Here is a 15349-nt window from a genome sequence, read left to right as displayed (position 1 = left end):
CTCTCTCTCTCTCTCTCTCTCTCTCTCTCTCTCTCTCTCTCTTTGTGTGTGTGTGTGTGTAGAATTCGTGATATTTCAAATGACCGTTGTCTGCGTCCTAAGCTGCTCAAATCTAGGTGGTGCCCCCCATGTTCGCTTTACCGTGACCGGCTCATGGCGTGCATCGGCTCCCGGTGTTTTAGAGGCCGTCGGGGTTCGTGTCGCGCTTTGCTCCCATCATTTGGTGCCCCCACTGACGAGGGCTTCTAAGAAACCTTCAGTTTACAATGTTGAAAGCAATGCACATCATCAATCATGGATGAATGGCTGAAGGAGTTCTCTAATTGGAGGACGGAAGAGGAGGAGACTAAGGAGGCACTAGCCGCCTTCATTAAAGTACTACCAGGCTGAAGTGTCGTCAGTATTCAAGAGGTAAGCTCCCTATCTCGTGTTGCTCGTTCTAACCACAAATTGAGAGCATCATGTGGGAGGTCTATGAAGTGCTATCACTGATGTCAACCAAAACACATTGTCAATGAGTGCCAGCAACGAAGGCAATGAAGGGGTTGAAATTATCTACATCGACATTCACTGCGAGGAAGTCGTCCATATCAAAGGGGGAAGGAAAACGGTAAGGCCTCTCTTTCCTAAGGAAACTGCAATCAAAGGTATAACCTCTACTCCAAAATGGCCTAAAGGGGCTGCTCGAGCCAAAGGTAAGGAAAGGCTAAGCCAGTCTAAAAACACATGACCCCAAAGGAAGAAGCGTCTGGCCAAGCAAGTGCTTCAAGTTCAAAAAGCCGGGTCGTACCCAGTTTGCCAAAGAGAAAGTCATCCGAGGCTATCAATTCGCACGGTGCATGAGAGTACTGCCAGTCCGCTTCGACAATCTTGAAGCAGAAGTGGTGAGAATATTTCCATGCCCTAGGGAGGAGTGGTTTGTCTATTGTTCTCGCTGTTTTGGAGGACGGGTAGAGGGGCTCCCTTCTCTCCCCATACAAATTATTCTGAAGAAGCTCTCCACCACAGGTGAAACCCAGTGGGCTGGAGATGAGTTGCAGTTGAATGGAGTAGAGTTCATGCAGCGCGTCGACTATGGTAATTATCGCAGTTGCTGCTAGCCAAAAGGCTGGGAGTAGTTAGTCGCATTGCCATCAACCTGTATGTGTTGAGTGACGAAAGAAAGGTAGAGCCCATGAAAGGTGACGACCTCCTGTGGATGTGCCGACTCATCAACACCGGCACGGTAATGTAAAGAAAGAGGATGCAAGAGAGCTACACAAGACAAGCACAAAGCACACAGAGATGGAAAGCTTCTTCTTCTTCTTCACACAGAAAAGAGAGTACAAAATGACTAAGTGCTAAAACTGAAAAGTAGCACATATGTACATGCGGTCACTAAGTGTGAACTCACTAGAAGCGTACTAGGCTGGCACTATAAGTGTAGTCCAGCTGCTGTAGAATCACTGGCAGAGATTCTCCGTGTCGGTAACCTAACGCGCCACTGAGTAAATGTCGTAAGCGGCCAAGACCCGTAGTGGATGCCAGCTCAAGATGTAGAGCTCGACATCTCAACACTCCCCCTCGAGCTCTGCATGTCACAGAGTCCAAGCATAGTCCGGAAACGTCGAAGCTTCTCAGCTCCGAGGGCCTTGGTAAAGATATCCGCTATCTGCTCCTCTGTGGTGACGTACACCAAGTCGATGTTGCCCGCCAACACTCGCTCTCGAACGTAGTGGTAATGGACCTCTATGTGCTTGGTCCTGGCATGGAACACTGGGTTCCTAGCCAACTGCATGTTGCTGAGGTTGTCACAATGGATGACAATCTATTGGTCCTCCTGCACTCCCAAGTCCTCAAGTAATGTGCGTAGCCAAGCTACATCGCACGCCACAACTGTTGCACCTCTGTACTCAGCCTCTGTGCTCAATAAACCAACCGTAGGCTGCTTTTTGCTGCTCCAAGTAATAGCATCACTCCCAAAAGAGAACATGAAGCCACTTGTAGATCTCCTGTCAACAATGCTACCTGCCCAATCTGCATCTGTATACCCATACAATGCTAATGGCGCATCTGCTGCATAGAACAATGTGTAGTCAAGAGTCCCTTGCACATACCGAAGTGTGCATCTTACTCCATCCAAATGTGGCTTCCTCGGAAGCTGCATGAACTGACTCTCCAAGCCTACTGTGTAGCTCAAGTCTGGCCTCGTGATAGTCAAGTAGATTAGACTACCCACAATCTTCCTGTACATCTTGACATCCTCAACAACATCACCCTTCTCTGCACTCAGCTTTGCATTCACATCTAAAGGAATAGAAATTGGCTTACAATCATCCATACCATACTTTGACAACATGTCCAAAGCATACTGTCTCTGTGACATCCATACACCCTCTGGAGTCCTAATCACCTCAATGCCAAGAAAGTAGCGCAACTCGCCCAAATATTTCATTTCAAACTCCTCTTTGAGAAGACCCTTCACATGGTCAATCTCCATAGCATTGTCACCCACAATAATAAGGTCATCTACATATATGGTAATGACCACAATCCCCACATCACTCTCACGTACATAGAGTGAATGATCAGCATGAGCTCTCCTAAACCCAATACTGACAAGATACTTGGCAATCCTGTCATACCATGCTCTAGAGCCCTGCTTCAAACCATACAAAGCTTTGAGAAGCCTACATACATAATTTGGGTAACCTGGATCAACATAGCCAGGTGGCTGATCCATATACACTTCCTCTTGCAACTCACCATTCAAGAAGGCATTCTTTACATCCATTTGATGCATAATCCATCCTCTAGATGCAGCCACTGCTATGACAGCTCTCACAGTCGTCATCTTTGCCACTGGAGGAAAGGTCTCCTCATAGTCTATGCCATACGTCTATGCATAACCCTTTGCGACCAGCTTTGCCTTGTGACGCTCAATGTTACCATCAGCCTTATGCTTTGTTTTATACACCTATTTACAGCCAATAGCTTTCTTGCCACTTGGCAATGGCACCAACTCCCATGTGTCGTCTGCTTCCAATGCAGCCATCTCTTCATTCATTGCATCATCCCAATGCACATTTCCAACTACATCCTCAAAACATGTGGGCTCCACATCTTGTATCACCTTAGCCATGTAGGCTTGGTGATGCGCTAGATACCCATCATAAGTCAATTTCTGAACTGGATTTTTGACTATGTTAGATCTGCGCGGTCCTGGGTCACTCCTTTGCCCTCTAGCATCTTCTTGTACTTTCCTTACACCAGGTGTCCTGACAGCCGGAATTCCAAATTCCTCATCAAGACTTTTTTCAGAACCATCTGAATCCATGTCTACATGTGAAAACCCTGATGATGCATCAGCCATAAAGGGAGGTTCATCTACCTTTTCCTTTCCTTTTCGTGATACATTCCCTGTACCTGCTGGTGGAGTAACCTGTGTACGTAGTCTACCATTCCATGGCTTCTCAACAGAGCCACGAGAAGAGGACTCTTGTGGTCCACTCAAAACCTGTGACTGTGGCCTCACATTTTGTACAACCACGTCATCTTTTACATCAGCCCCAATAGTGCCATGTGCATTACTATACCAGTTGCTCATCTCATCAAAGACTACATCTCTTCTCACTCGTAATTCTCGTGTAGTAGGATTGTAGCACCTGTACCCCTTTTGTTCAAGGGAATATCCCACAAGAATACATTTCTTTGCTTTAGGATCCAATTTCCTACGCAACTCATCTGGTACATGCACGTAAGCTATGCAGCCAAACACTTTCAAGTGTGCCAAATCAGGCTTTGTACCTGTAAACTTTTCCTCAGGTGTTACATCATGCACCGCAGCTGTAGGTGTCCTGTTCATAATGTACACAGCTATATTTACAGCTTCAGCCCAGAAATGATGAGGCATGTTCTTCTCATTCATCAATGCACGTGCAACCTCTGCAATGTGCCTGTTTTTCCTTTCTGCGACCCCATTCTGCTGTGGAGTATATCTGCATGTAAACTGCCTGCGTATACCATGCATTCGTAGAAAATTTGAAAAATCGTTGGAGAAGTACTCTCCCCCTCAATCTGACCTCAATGTCTTGATTTGCATATCTGTCTCCTTATCAATCATGACTTTGAAGTCCTGAAAGTGACCAAACACTTCACTTTTGTCATGCATGAAGTAGACCCATACTTTCCTTGTATGGTCATCAATGAAAGAGACATAATACCTACAACCATGTATACTTGCAGTATCGGTTGGACCCCAAACATCTGTGTGCACCACCTCAAGTGGCTTTTTACATACATTGCGCTCATGTGGAAATGAGCCCTTTGACTGTTTTCCAAACTGGCATGCTGCACACACTTTATGCATACCATCCACCTTGAATTTGGCCAAACCTTTTACAATCTGTTTTGATTGCATGCTACGCAATCTCTGCTCATTGACATGACCAATGCGTTTGTGCCAAATGTCGATATCAGCCACAACACCTGTACCCTGTGAAAATAATGCAGCTTTTACCTCAGGCATGTCTACATTCAGCGTAAACATTCTGCCCACACATTTGCCCTCTGTGATTAGCTTACAGCCATTCTTGAAATCTTCTACATAACAGCCATTTGGATTGAAGCGAACCAGCAAACCCTGCTCAACCATTTGTTCAACAGAAACAAGATTCTTTGTAATTTTTGGGACATGAAGTACATCTGCTAAGTACTTTGATTTCCCACTCTTCATATTTAGAGGTATGTCCCCTACATGAGCAATGGGGTGAGCTGTGTCATCTCCTTTCTGCACATAGCCTGACACATCTAGTTTGCGCACATCTCTAAACCACTCTCCACGAGAGGTCATGTGATTAGAGGCACCTGAATCCACATACCAAACATCATCTTGGGTGGAATTCTCTGCAGTCATTGTATTCATTACATGCTACATAACAAACATGCGCTCGCTTTTGCTGTCATCTGCATCTCTGCTAGTAGATGCATAGTTGCCATGTTCTCTCTTTCCACTTTCTTTTCCCTTTGGATGGTCACGTGACATGTGACCTCTTTCACCACAAGTCCAACATTCTCTGCTATCTGCAGTATGTTGTTGCCTGCTTAATCCTGCACCACGACCTTTTTGACTCCCCCTACCTTGAGACTGGTTTCCCCTACCATTTGTATTGTTTTGATTTGATTGACCTTCTTGAAATTGGCCCTTGCAACCCCTTGGGCCTCGACCACGACCTCTACCTCTACCTCTGTTGGAGTTAGAATAGAAGGCCTGTTCAGAATTATTTCTGCCATGAGAAGAAGATGTGTCAAGGTTCTTCTCCTCAAGAATAAGCATAGAAATCAAATCTTGGAACACGGGGATGTCGTCTCTTGTATTCATGGAAGACCTGAAATGTACATACTCATCTCGTAGACCATCCAAGCATGCACGGACAATGTCATCGTCTTCCACTGAGACTTTAATAGATCCAAGAGCCTCGATGATACTCTTGATCTTCAAAGCATAATCATTGATGGAGAGGTTGTTCCTCTTAACCTGATTTAGCTCCGACTTTAGTTGAAGCTTCCTGGCCTTGGTGTTCACCTCGAACACTCTCCCTAAGTTTTTCCATGCAATGGCGGGGGTTTCAGCATCCTATAGATAGCCCATCATGCCATCTATGATGCTCATAGAAAGCCAATACATCACTTTGCTCTGGCCTTGTTGCCAGTTCCTCAAAGCTTTCCTTTGTTCTGCTGTAGAATTTGCCTCAGGAATCTCTGGTTCCTTTTCATTGTCTCCTTCTACATAGTCCCAATAACCTTTTCCTTTTAGGAAACTAGTTATTCTGAACTTCCATGAAGGGTAGTTATTTTTCTCAAGCTTCTCAGTGACAATCTGACTGAAACCGTCAGACATCTTGAAGCACTAAGACAAAATAGCTGCAATCTACAAAAACCTGCAAATCTGTTGAACCTGCTATATCGTGGTACCTATAACGCTTTCTACACTCAACGAGTGTCCACAATCAAACGTACATACAACCACTGTACTTGTACAGTAAATCTCTGTGTACTGCACTTTGGAGACCTGTTCAGAAACTTGTACGAGAAACTTGGAGACTTGTTCGGCATCTGGTCGTGGATTGTGAACGAAGGGATTGTGATGCTCTTGCTCTCTTAGCCTCTCTTGCCTGCACCAGGCTCTGATACCATGTAAAGAAAGAGGATGCAAGAGAGCTACACAAGACAAGCACAAAGCACACAGAGATGGAAAGCTTCTTCTTCTTCTTCACACAGAAAAGAGAGTACAAAATGACTAAGTGCTAAAACTGAAAAGTAGCACATATGTACATGCGGTCACTAAGTGTGAACTCACTAGAAGCGTACTAGGCTGGCACTATAAGTATAGTCCAGCTGCTGTAGAATCACTGGCAGAGATCCTCCATGTCAGTCACCTAACGCGCCAGTGAGTAAATGTCGTAAACGGCCAAGACCCATAGTGGATGCCAGCTCAAGATGTAGAGCTCGACATCTCAACAGGTAAGAGTATAAGTAAGTGCTCTACCCTTTGTCCATGATGGAAAATGGGCCAACAGCGTTCCAATTTAGATTTTTGCAGCATATGCATTTGAATATTTATGTAGATAGGAAGATCTATTACCAACAAAAGATTGTGTATTTTTTCGACGCTACGGTGCTAGGAAAAATCCTTAATTCCCCAAACCCTATCATTCTCCCCATACTGGATTACGTTCCATCTTTATCTTGTTTTAATCTATCCACCCAACTCTGTAAAAAGCCACTATGAGCTGTTGTTGTTGTTAATATATATATATATATATAGGTTTGTAATTTCCCGAGTCACTACCATGGCAAGTGTTTCTTTCCCCACGTTCACAACGAAAAGAAGGGAGAAGATCTCACCACCGACTTTCTGGATGATTTCGACATTGCTTGTGTGGTTTCCAACAAGGATGACGACACCTCACGGCTTCAAATTTGAGAGCTCCCCGATCCCCTTCAATTGGTATCAGAGCTATGGTGACCGCAGAGAGCACGACGCCTTTGAGAGCTTCGAGGCGATAGCTCGCTCTCTCTCGACGGTAGAGAGATTAAGAAAGCTTGGTCGAGGAGGCGGTTGCGGCTTCCTTGGTGAGAGGAGCTTTTGAGCTCAGTGAAGCTCGTTAGAGAAGTGCTCGGCGGAGGAGAGCTTGACATTCGAGTGCTTGGATGTTTTTGTGGCAGAGCTCTTGCATTGGAGCTTGCATTGAGAGGACATTGCATCACGCAAAGTGGAGCAGAAGCAGGTTCAAGACTGTGTGCAACTCGTTTTTGCCATTTTCGGGCTCTAAAACGCAGTTTTTTGCGTAGCTCCGTCATACAGAGTCAGATCTACATGATCCAGGAGTCTAGGTCAGGGTTTTGGCACGCTCCGGACGCGATGGTGATGTCTATTTGCTGAAAGTATGCTTTGAATTACAGCAGGTACAGCAGCAGGTTTATTTGTGCACTTTCGGGTCCCAAAAACACTGTTTTTGGTATATCTCACACACACGGAGTATTTTCTGCAGCAACCAGCAAATTCATAGATGTACACGGGTTTTTGGATATGCATTTGTCCAGAGAGCCACTCATGCGAGAGTGAGCTATGTTGCCATGGTCTTGGCGGTTTATGTATGCTATATATGGATTTGTGTATTTGTTTATGGCTGAGATTATTTGAGATTTGGCTCAATTTATAGAAGAAACTCTGTTGGATTTTATCCAGGTTCTCGCCATAGCTTCTACGTATCCGTAGGTTGCTCTTTGACAGTTTAGTGGTTGAGCTTACTCCCACTTTGACAGGTGATTTTCAGTCATCATTTGGTTGGATTTTGGAGTCACTTGTGTATGCCCTTGTGTGCCGTATTTCGCATTGCGCATAGCGACAGATCTTGCAAGGTTTTGCGAAATGTTGCTATAGTTATCTGGCAGACATTTGGTCATCGATTGAAAGGTATTTTGGCAGCAATCATCACTCACATGTATGTCATTTGAGGTGCTGTTGAGTGGTACTCCGGCAAGAGCGGGTATGCTCATATGTATGACTTTGTGAGGTGATTCCGGTCGATTTTATTCCCGGATTGGCCATTGTGGCATATATTATTGTCTCTTTGAGGTTTACTGTTGAGATTTTGCTCCAATTACAAAGGAGACTCTGCCAAAATTTTGTCAGATATTTATGCGCGATTGAGTCATATTGACTTGTGATTTTGTGCAAGGCTTTGCACGGTTATTGGTGCAACTTTTCATCAGATTTTACAGCCATATTTGCAGACTTTTGTTGATGCGATTCGAGCCAGTTTTGGGCTGATTCTTTATGCGCTACGGTTGGTAGTGTGGGGCTGAATTACGGACTGTTTTTCGCCATGCAAGAGGGCTGAGAATTTTATAATTTTGGGCTGAATTCCAGGGCTGATTCGGTGAAGATTATGCACAAGGTTATGGTCGTCACGAATGCGTCTTGTAAGTAGTGCGTTTGATTGCAGTGTGATACTAGAGCAAGCGAGGCTTGTATTGACATTGCGGGAGCTCTATTTTGGAGTGTGTCTCACAGGTTTTACATTGTGTTTCTGGCCATATTGGTAGACAGTTTCCAGGTGTTGTTGGTGAGGTGGTTTTGCTTTCTAGTTTGCTACATTGTGCTCATGGCAGAGACAGGTGATTGCTCAGGTTATGATCTCTCCGAAATGTGCATGTTTGATGGGTCAGACTTTGCAGCATGGAGAGAGTGTATGCTTGATGCATTGACACAGCGAGGGTTGCATCGACCATTGAGTGGTGATGCACGTAGACCTTCAAACATGTCTGACGATCAGTGGCAAGAGATAGAGGAGATGGCACTATCTACACTCTCTTTGCACCTTGCGGAATCTGTATATGCTCTTGTTATGTATGAGACTACTTCGAGACCACTTTGGCGTAGATTACATGATATGTATGATAGATCTGAGTCATCACGGACTCGTGTGAGACATGTACATTCACGAGTACGCCGACAAGTGATATGTTGGTATTGTGGTTATTTTGGACACGTTAAACGGCGTTGTTTTCGTCGTATGTGACATCGTAGGAGACATGGCAGTCTCAGAGATGTATGTAGTGATGCCATGGACTCAGTTGCTTTGACAGTTGAGGCACATGTAGTGTCGGAGTATACTAGTGACGGGGATGTCACTTTTACCTCGAGCTATGCACGAGATGCTATACATGTGGATAGTGCACTTCCTTCGCAGTGGTTGCTAGACGCAGATGCTATATTTCATGTCACGCCGCATCGTGCATGGTTTTGTAGCTATTCTAGCGGGATGCTTGGCAGTGTACATTTGACCGATGGATCGGTGCATGCGATAGCAGGTGCAGGAGATATGAGACTGTCATTACAGAGTGGTGCATCTTACTTGTTATGACATGTGCGCTATGTACCAGATTTGACAGTGAGTTTGATCTCGATTGGTCAGCTTAGAGATTGTGAATGTCAGATTTTGCTATGAGAGCGAGATTTTGTGATGCGTTTGGGTTCGCTAGTGATTGCGAGAGGTGCCAGGAGTGGTATAGGTTACCCATTGCATGTGGATCACGGGAGAGACGGTGTTGTCTCTGTGATCATGCAGCCAAGTAGAGAGCGAGCGAGCAGGCGAGTCTCTTTTGCTCATGGGTTGCAGGATGCTTTGCATGGAGTGCAGAGTAGTGAGCTCGTTGTGCACACAATTGAGGCACGACTTGAGCAGTCACACAGAGAGGTGACAGAGTCAGACATGCATGCTTTGCTAGTGACTGAGAAAAGCAGAGAGTCAGTTGTGCGAGATACTTCTATGCAGGATAGACAGGTAGAGCGGTCTTGCTCTAGTGAGTCACGACAGGAGGACGTTGTGCAAGAGTCTATGCATACGGAGTTAGAGCATGAGATCTCTAGTGAGTCACAGCAGATTGAGTGGTCATGTTTGCAGTGGATGATTGCAGAGGAGGCTGAGATGTCAGCGATTATGCAGTCATTCCTTTCTATGCTTGATAGTGGGCATGGGGATATAGCTGTGCAGGATATGTCTTCCAGCAGACACCTAGAGCAGCTGGTTTGCTCTGAGGTTGCACGACAGGTTGATGCGTCTTTTGTGGACAGTCAGGAGATGCATGTGGCTGACACGCCTTGTCAGTCAGAGATGCCTATTGCCAGGGATATATATGTTGATGCATGCTCCGTAGAGCTAGCAGGGCCCGCTAGCATTGCATCGGCATTTGGTGGTCTCATGTATGAGATGTTGATCTTGAGACCGGATATCGCAGCTGCAGTGGGAGCATTTGCAGTTGGGGTTGTCATTCGTTTTTTGACTGATGATGGCATAGTGCACGAGGGAGATATGCAAGTATTGCGTACATACTTGCAGTACGTGTCCGGTACGTCTGGTGGTGTATGGACTTACACGGGAGCAGGACAGCCGGATGCACACGATCACAGCCAGCCATTGGGCATCGGTTCAGAGCGGTTTTCTCTCACCTTTTGTAGTCTTTAGAATAGGTTCCCTTGCTTAAAGGCACAGTCGCCTTTAAGTGGGAGGTTGTTGGGGTATAGGCGTCTGTGCCTTGCCCGGCCGCCCAGAGTCTAGGCGCCCACTGACTTGTATACCTTATACATAGCATAAGTGTATAGGGGGTTGCTCACTCTTTGGGTCTCCCCACCCATATCTGTGTGTCGTGTGTCTCCTTCTCTCTCTCTCACTCTCCGTCTGTGGTGCTCCCCGATCCCCTTCACGACTAACCCCAGTGACTGCAAGAGCCGTTCATAGAGCCCAACCACAAGAGGCACCAAAAGAGCAGCAAGACCTGCTGAGTCGCATCACTACCCAACTCGAGAGTTTATCCGTGCATCTGGTGCAGCAAGGGTATGCACTTGTCAGAAATCCAGGACAAGGAAGAGGACAATTCAGGCAAAACCAAGAGTACCACTGCTATAATTGCGGGGAAGACGGCCATGGTATGTATTACTGCCCACATCCAAGAAGGCATAATTTCAGTAGAGGATGGAGACAGAATCAGATCTCTCTGCTAAGGGCAATACCACCACCACCCAGGCAACCAGGTCCGATTCCACCGGTCTAAATCCTTTGACCACCTGTACAACAACAACCACCACCGCAACCTCTTATTCCACCACTACCCCCACCACCTGTTGTAAACCAAGTGGTGAGTGTTATTAGATTGGAAGCTAAAGGGAAGGCAAAGGTAGAAGAACCAGTTCGAGAGAAGCACAAAGGGAAAGCAAAAGTAGAAGAAGTGGATGCCATGGGAGTGAAGCGTGCCAGGCACGAAGAAACCTCTCAAAGAGAAGAGAAAATGAAAGGGAAAGGCGAGTCTAGCAAGCAAGCAGCTAAACCGCGATGGAAGATAGACATCGTGGAGTTTTCACTAGGTGAGTATCTAAACCATATGACATAGTTCAGGATGTGTTGATGCAGGGTCCGAAGATAACATGGCCCCAATTACTCCACCTTGCACCAAGAATGAAAAGGCAATGGACAAAGATGGTAAGTACAAGGAAATCAAGACCAAGGATAGCTAGGGCTATCTCTTGGAGGTATCTCGACGACATCCTACTGACTATGGATGCCCACATCAAGGGGCAATGAATCTCAAACGTCTAAATAGATGGTGAAAAAATGATGCACCATCTAGGTCTAGAGGTGAGTAGGCCGGTACCCTGCCGAGCCAAAATGGTAAATAACGTAAGAGTGAAATGTGTAGGCATTGTGAATGCGGTCAAGGTAAAGGCATTCAATGCAGAAGTGGAGGTAGACATCTTTGTCATGCCACACAAAGGGGAGGGCTACCCTATCATTCTTGGGAGACCCTGGCTCATGGCTATGGAAGCTAAGCAAGACTGGATCACCGGAATGATTCAGATGAAGGACGCTAAAGGGAAGTCCATATTCTACGACATGAAGACTGGGAAGCAACGCAACATGATTTTGGAGGCTTCAAAAGATGAGTTCACTAGTGATTATTCGTCCACCTTAGGAGAAGCGACAACAACAATGGAAGAAAGTGACAGTAGCATCAAAGTGATGTGGATCATCCTTAAAGACCAAAAAAGATTGACACAATCTGAAGGACCCCCGACAAACTGAGAGGAACCATCAGGTACGCAATCCTTAGAGGCTGTAAGTAAGTTACATCGGATTTTCTCAAATGAGAGAACCGATGAAGAGAGGAAGGAATATGTCTCCATGCTAGGTAACTTCACTACATTGTTCATTGATGGTTGATAAGATCACAGGAATCACAGTAGTACAACACCACATAAAACTCAAGGAAGGAAGTAAACCCGTAGTGCAAAAGCTCAGAAGACTTGGGGTAATCCAACAAGAGGCACTACTCAAAGAAGTGAGGAATTTGCTGCAGGCAGGCTTCATCTACCCCGTCGAAGACTCGGAATGGGTCTCCCAAGTAGTAGTCACACCAAAGAAAAATGGCAAGTGGAGAGTCTGTGTGGACTATAAACCTCTCAATGTAGCCACAAAAAGAGATCACTTTCCCTCCCATTCCAAGGTAAAATTCTCAATGAAGTGGCGGGTCACGAGTGATACACACTATGTAATGGCTACTCAGGATACTTTCAGATTAGCATTGCAGAAGAAGACCAGAAAAAAACAACTTTCATAACACCTTGGGGATGCTTTGCTTACAGAGTGATGCCTTTTGGCCTCACCAACGCTCCGGCCACATTCCAGCGCTATGTGACCTTTGTTTTCCAACCATACTTTGGAACGTCAATACGGGTTTTCATAGATGATTTTTGCATCTATAGTTCACGCTCCCTCCATTTGAGTAAAGTCTATGATGGACTGACCAGGCTGCAACCTTGGGTGGCCAGCTCAACGTAGATAAGTGTCACATTGGTGAAAGCAAAGTCACTCTCCTTAGCCATGGAATTTCAAAAAAAGGGATTGAGTCTGACCCTAGCAAGATCCAAGCTCTGGTATCTTTGTCATCACCCACCACACCTAAGCATTTGGTTTCTTTCCTTCAGAAGGTAAGATACCTAACCAGGTTCATTCACTTGCTATCTCAAGTGGTTCTCCCTCTACAACAAGTCACCCAGAGGGATGCCTTCTCATGGAGTGAAGAAAATGAGCAGCAATTTACCAACGTGAATAAAATCCTAGCTATGCTTCCCACCATTTCACCCCTCAAATGGGACGACCATTCTATGTGAACCCCAATGTAGGAAGTGATACACTCAGAGCCGTACTAATGCAAAAGGACCCCAAACATCTTTCATGCGTCCTATTTACTTCTCTAGTCGTGTCATGACCCCATCAAAAAAGGGATTCACTGCAGTAGAACACATGGTTCTCACACTAATGTTTGCTACCACAAAGTTCCAATCCTATCTATTGCCTAGACCCTTTGTAATTCTAACAATGGAGGAGGTTTTTCCATATGTAATGCGACACATGGATGTCTCATCTAGGATCTCTAAATGGATCGTTAGATTACAAGATTTTGACTACACCATGCAAGTAGAAAAATCCACCAGGGCTAGTCTAGCGGGTATTCTTACCCATCGCCACTATGAGAAGAAGCTGAAGGTCAACATGGAAGCAAAAGAAGAGACACCAATGGTAAAGAATCCTAAGCTAGAAGGAGCTCACTCTCTTTTCTTTGACGGAGCATACAAAAGAACAGTGGACTAGTCTGCAACTGGCATAGTCATTTTCAATGAGCAACAGGAAAGGGTATTCTCCATCGGCCAGCTATTACACTCCCACTCCAACAACAAAGTAGAGTATGTAGCTTTAGCTCCTGAGTTAGAACAGTGTATTTCATAAGGAACCCAATGCCTAAATGTGTTTGGCGATGCTTTGCTTTCGATAAAGCAGATAAACGGCACTTGGGTTTGTAAAAATCAGGTTTTACTTAGTCAACTATGCCAAGTTCAGGATCTTTTAAGGAATTTTGAAGGAGTGCAATTATTTCATGTCCCCAAGACAGAAAATCAGGAGGGAGATTCTCTAGCCAAGGAAGGAGCAATCAAACTGAACCTACCCCTCTTTCAAGGTAGTGATGCTATGCCTGATATCATCAGCTTTCTAGATACAAGAGAATGTCCGTAAGGGTACACTAAAGACTAGAAACAGTTGCTGGTAAGGAAGGCTACTAGATACCGCCTTGTAAACGACCACTTGTATTGTAAGGGCAAGGATCAGATTCTCAGGCGAGTGCCAACCTCCAGTGAGATCACAGAGGTAATTTCAAGTTTCCATGATGGTGTCTACAGCGGTCATTTTGCTTTAGATATCACCAGTAGGAAGATTTTTACAGGTAGGATACCCTTTGCCTAGTCTAAACAGGGATGTACATCATTGGTGTAAAACATGCAGGCCTGTCAAGTGGCCAGTGATCGCACAGTAACCTATGCGCCACAGACTCCTATCATCTCATATGGTCCATTTGAGAAGTGGGGGATAGATGCAATCGGTCCTCTACCAAGGGACCAATCAGGTAAACTATACATTCTAGTTGGTGTAGACTACATGACCCGATGGGTGGAAGCAGCAGCCACCACCCGCATTATAGCCCAAGAGATAACAAAGTTCATATTTGAGCACATTTGTTGCCGTTTTGGCACTCCTCTTGAAATAATATCAGATAGGGGACCAGGTTTCAGAGGCGATCTGGTGGGAGAATTGATGAAGAAGTTAGGCATTACACGTCGACATTCCACACCATACTATCCACAGTGTAATGGCCTAGTAGAGAAGGTAAATGGAATGATCTGCAAATTCATCACAAAGCAGGTGAGTAACCACACAAGAAATTGGAATAAACATCTCATGGCTGCTCTATGGGCCTACCGAACGACGTTCCGAACATCATTAGGTTTCACCCCTTTCCATCTAGTCTATGGAAAGGAGGCAATTTTTCCCATTGAGGTACAGATAGCCAGCTTACGAGTCATGGATAGCCAATTACAGCGCCCAATTGTAAATCTCCGCAACCACATCCTAGATCTGGAAAGGCTTCAACTAGATAGGGAAGAAGCAATCAACCACTATGCAGCGCAGGCAGTGCGACACCGGCTCACCTTCAATCAAGGGCTTAAGAAAAAGGGCCTGGAGAAAGGCATTCTAGTATTGAGATACGACAATAGATTTGACACCAAGAAGGACAAGAAATTTCAACCCCGATGGGAAGGACCATTCATTGTCAACAGGTGCTATGACAATGGCAGTTATTATAAGCTAATGGAGGCAGATGGAGAATTCACAAGACTAGAGTCAATGGATGGAGGATAGAAAGGTAGTTTCTTAGGTTTGATCGAGAGTTCATGCTAGATATTCCAGAAGAGGGA

General features: G+C 45.3%; 1 protein-coding gene across 1 annotated transcript in view; it reads left to right on the top strand.

Annotated features, from left to right (window-relative positions):
* Nucleotides 1–839: 839 nt before the first annotated feature.
* The window catches only part of LOC147441621 (uncharacterized), a 30116-nt gene continuing 15606 nt past the window's right edge, over nucleotides 840–15349 (top strand). The window contains exon 1 of the mRNA XM_086483462.1: nucleotides 840–1077. Within this exon, the coding sequence (XP_086339588.1) occupies nucleotides 840–1077 (238 nt within the window). The remainder of the gene's footprint in view (nucleotides 1078–15349) is intronic.

The sequence above is a fragment of the Adiantum capillus-veneris genome, chromosome 15, assembly GCF_014529385.1.
Source record: "Adiantum capillus-veneris isolate H3 chromosome 15, ASM1452938v2, whole genome shotgun sequence".
NCBI classification, from domain to species: Eukaryota; Viridiplantae; Streptophyta; class Polypodiopsida; order Polypodiales; family Pteridaceae; genus Adiantum; species Adiantum capillus-veneris.
Note: the sequence above shows the minus strand (reverse complement) of the source record. Positions and strands in the feature narration are given on the sequence as shown.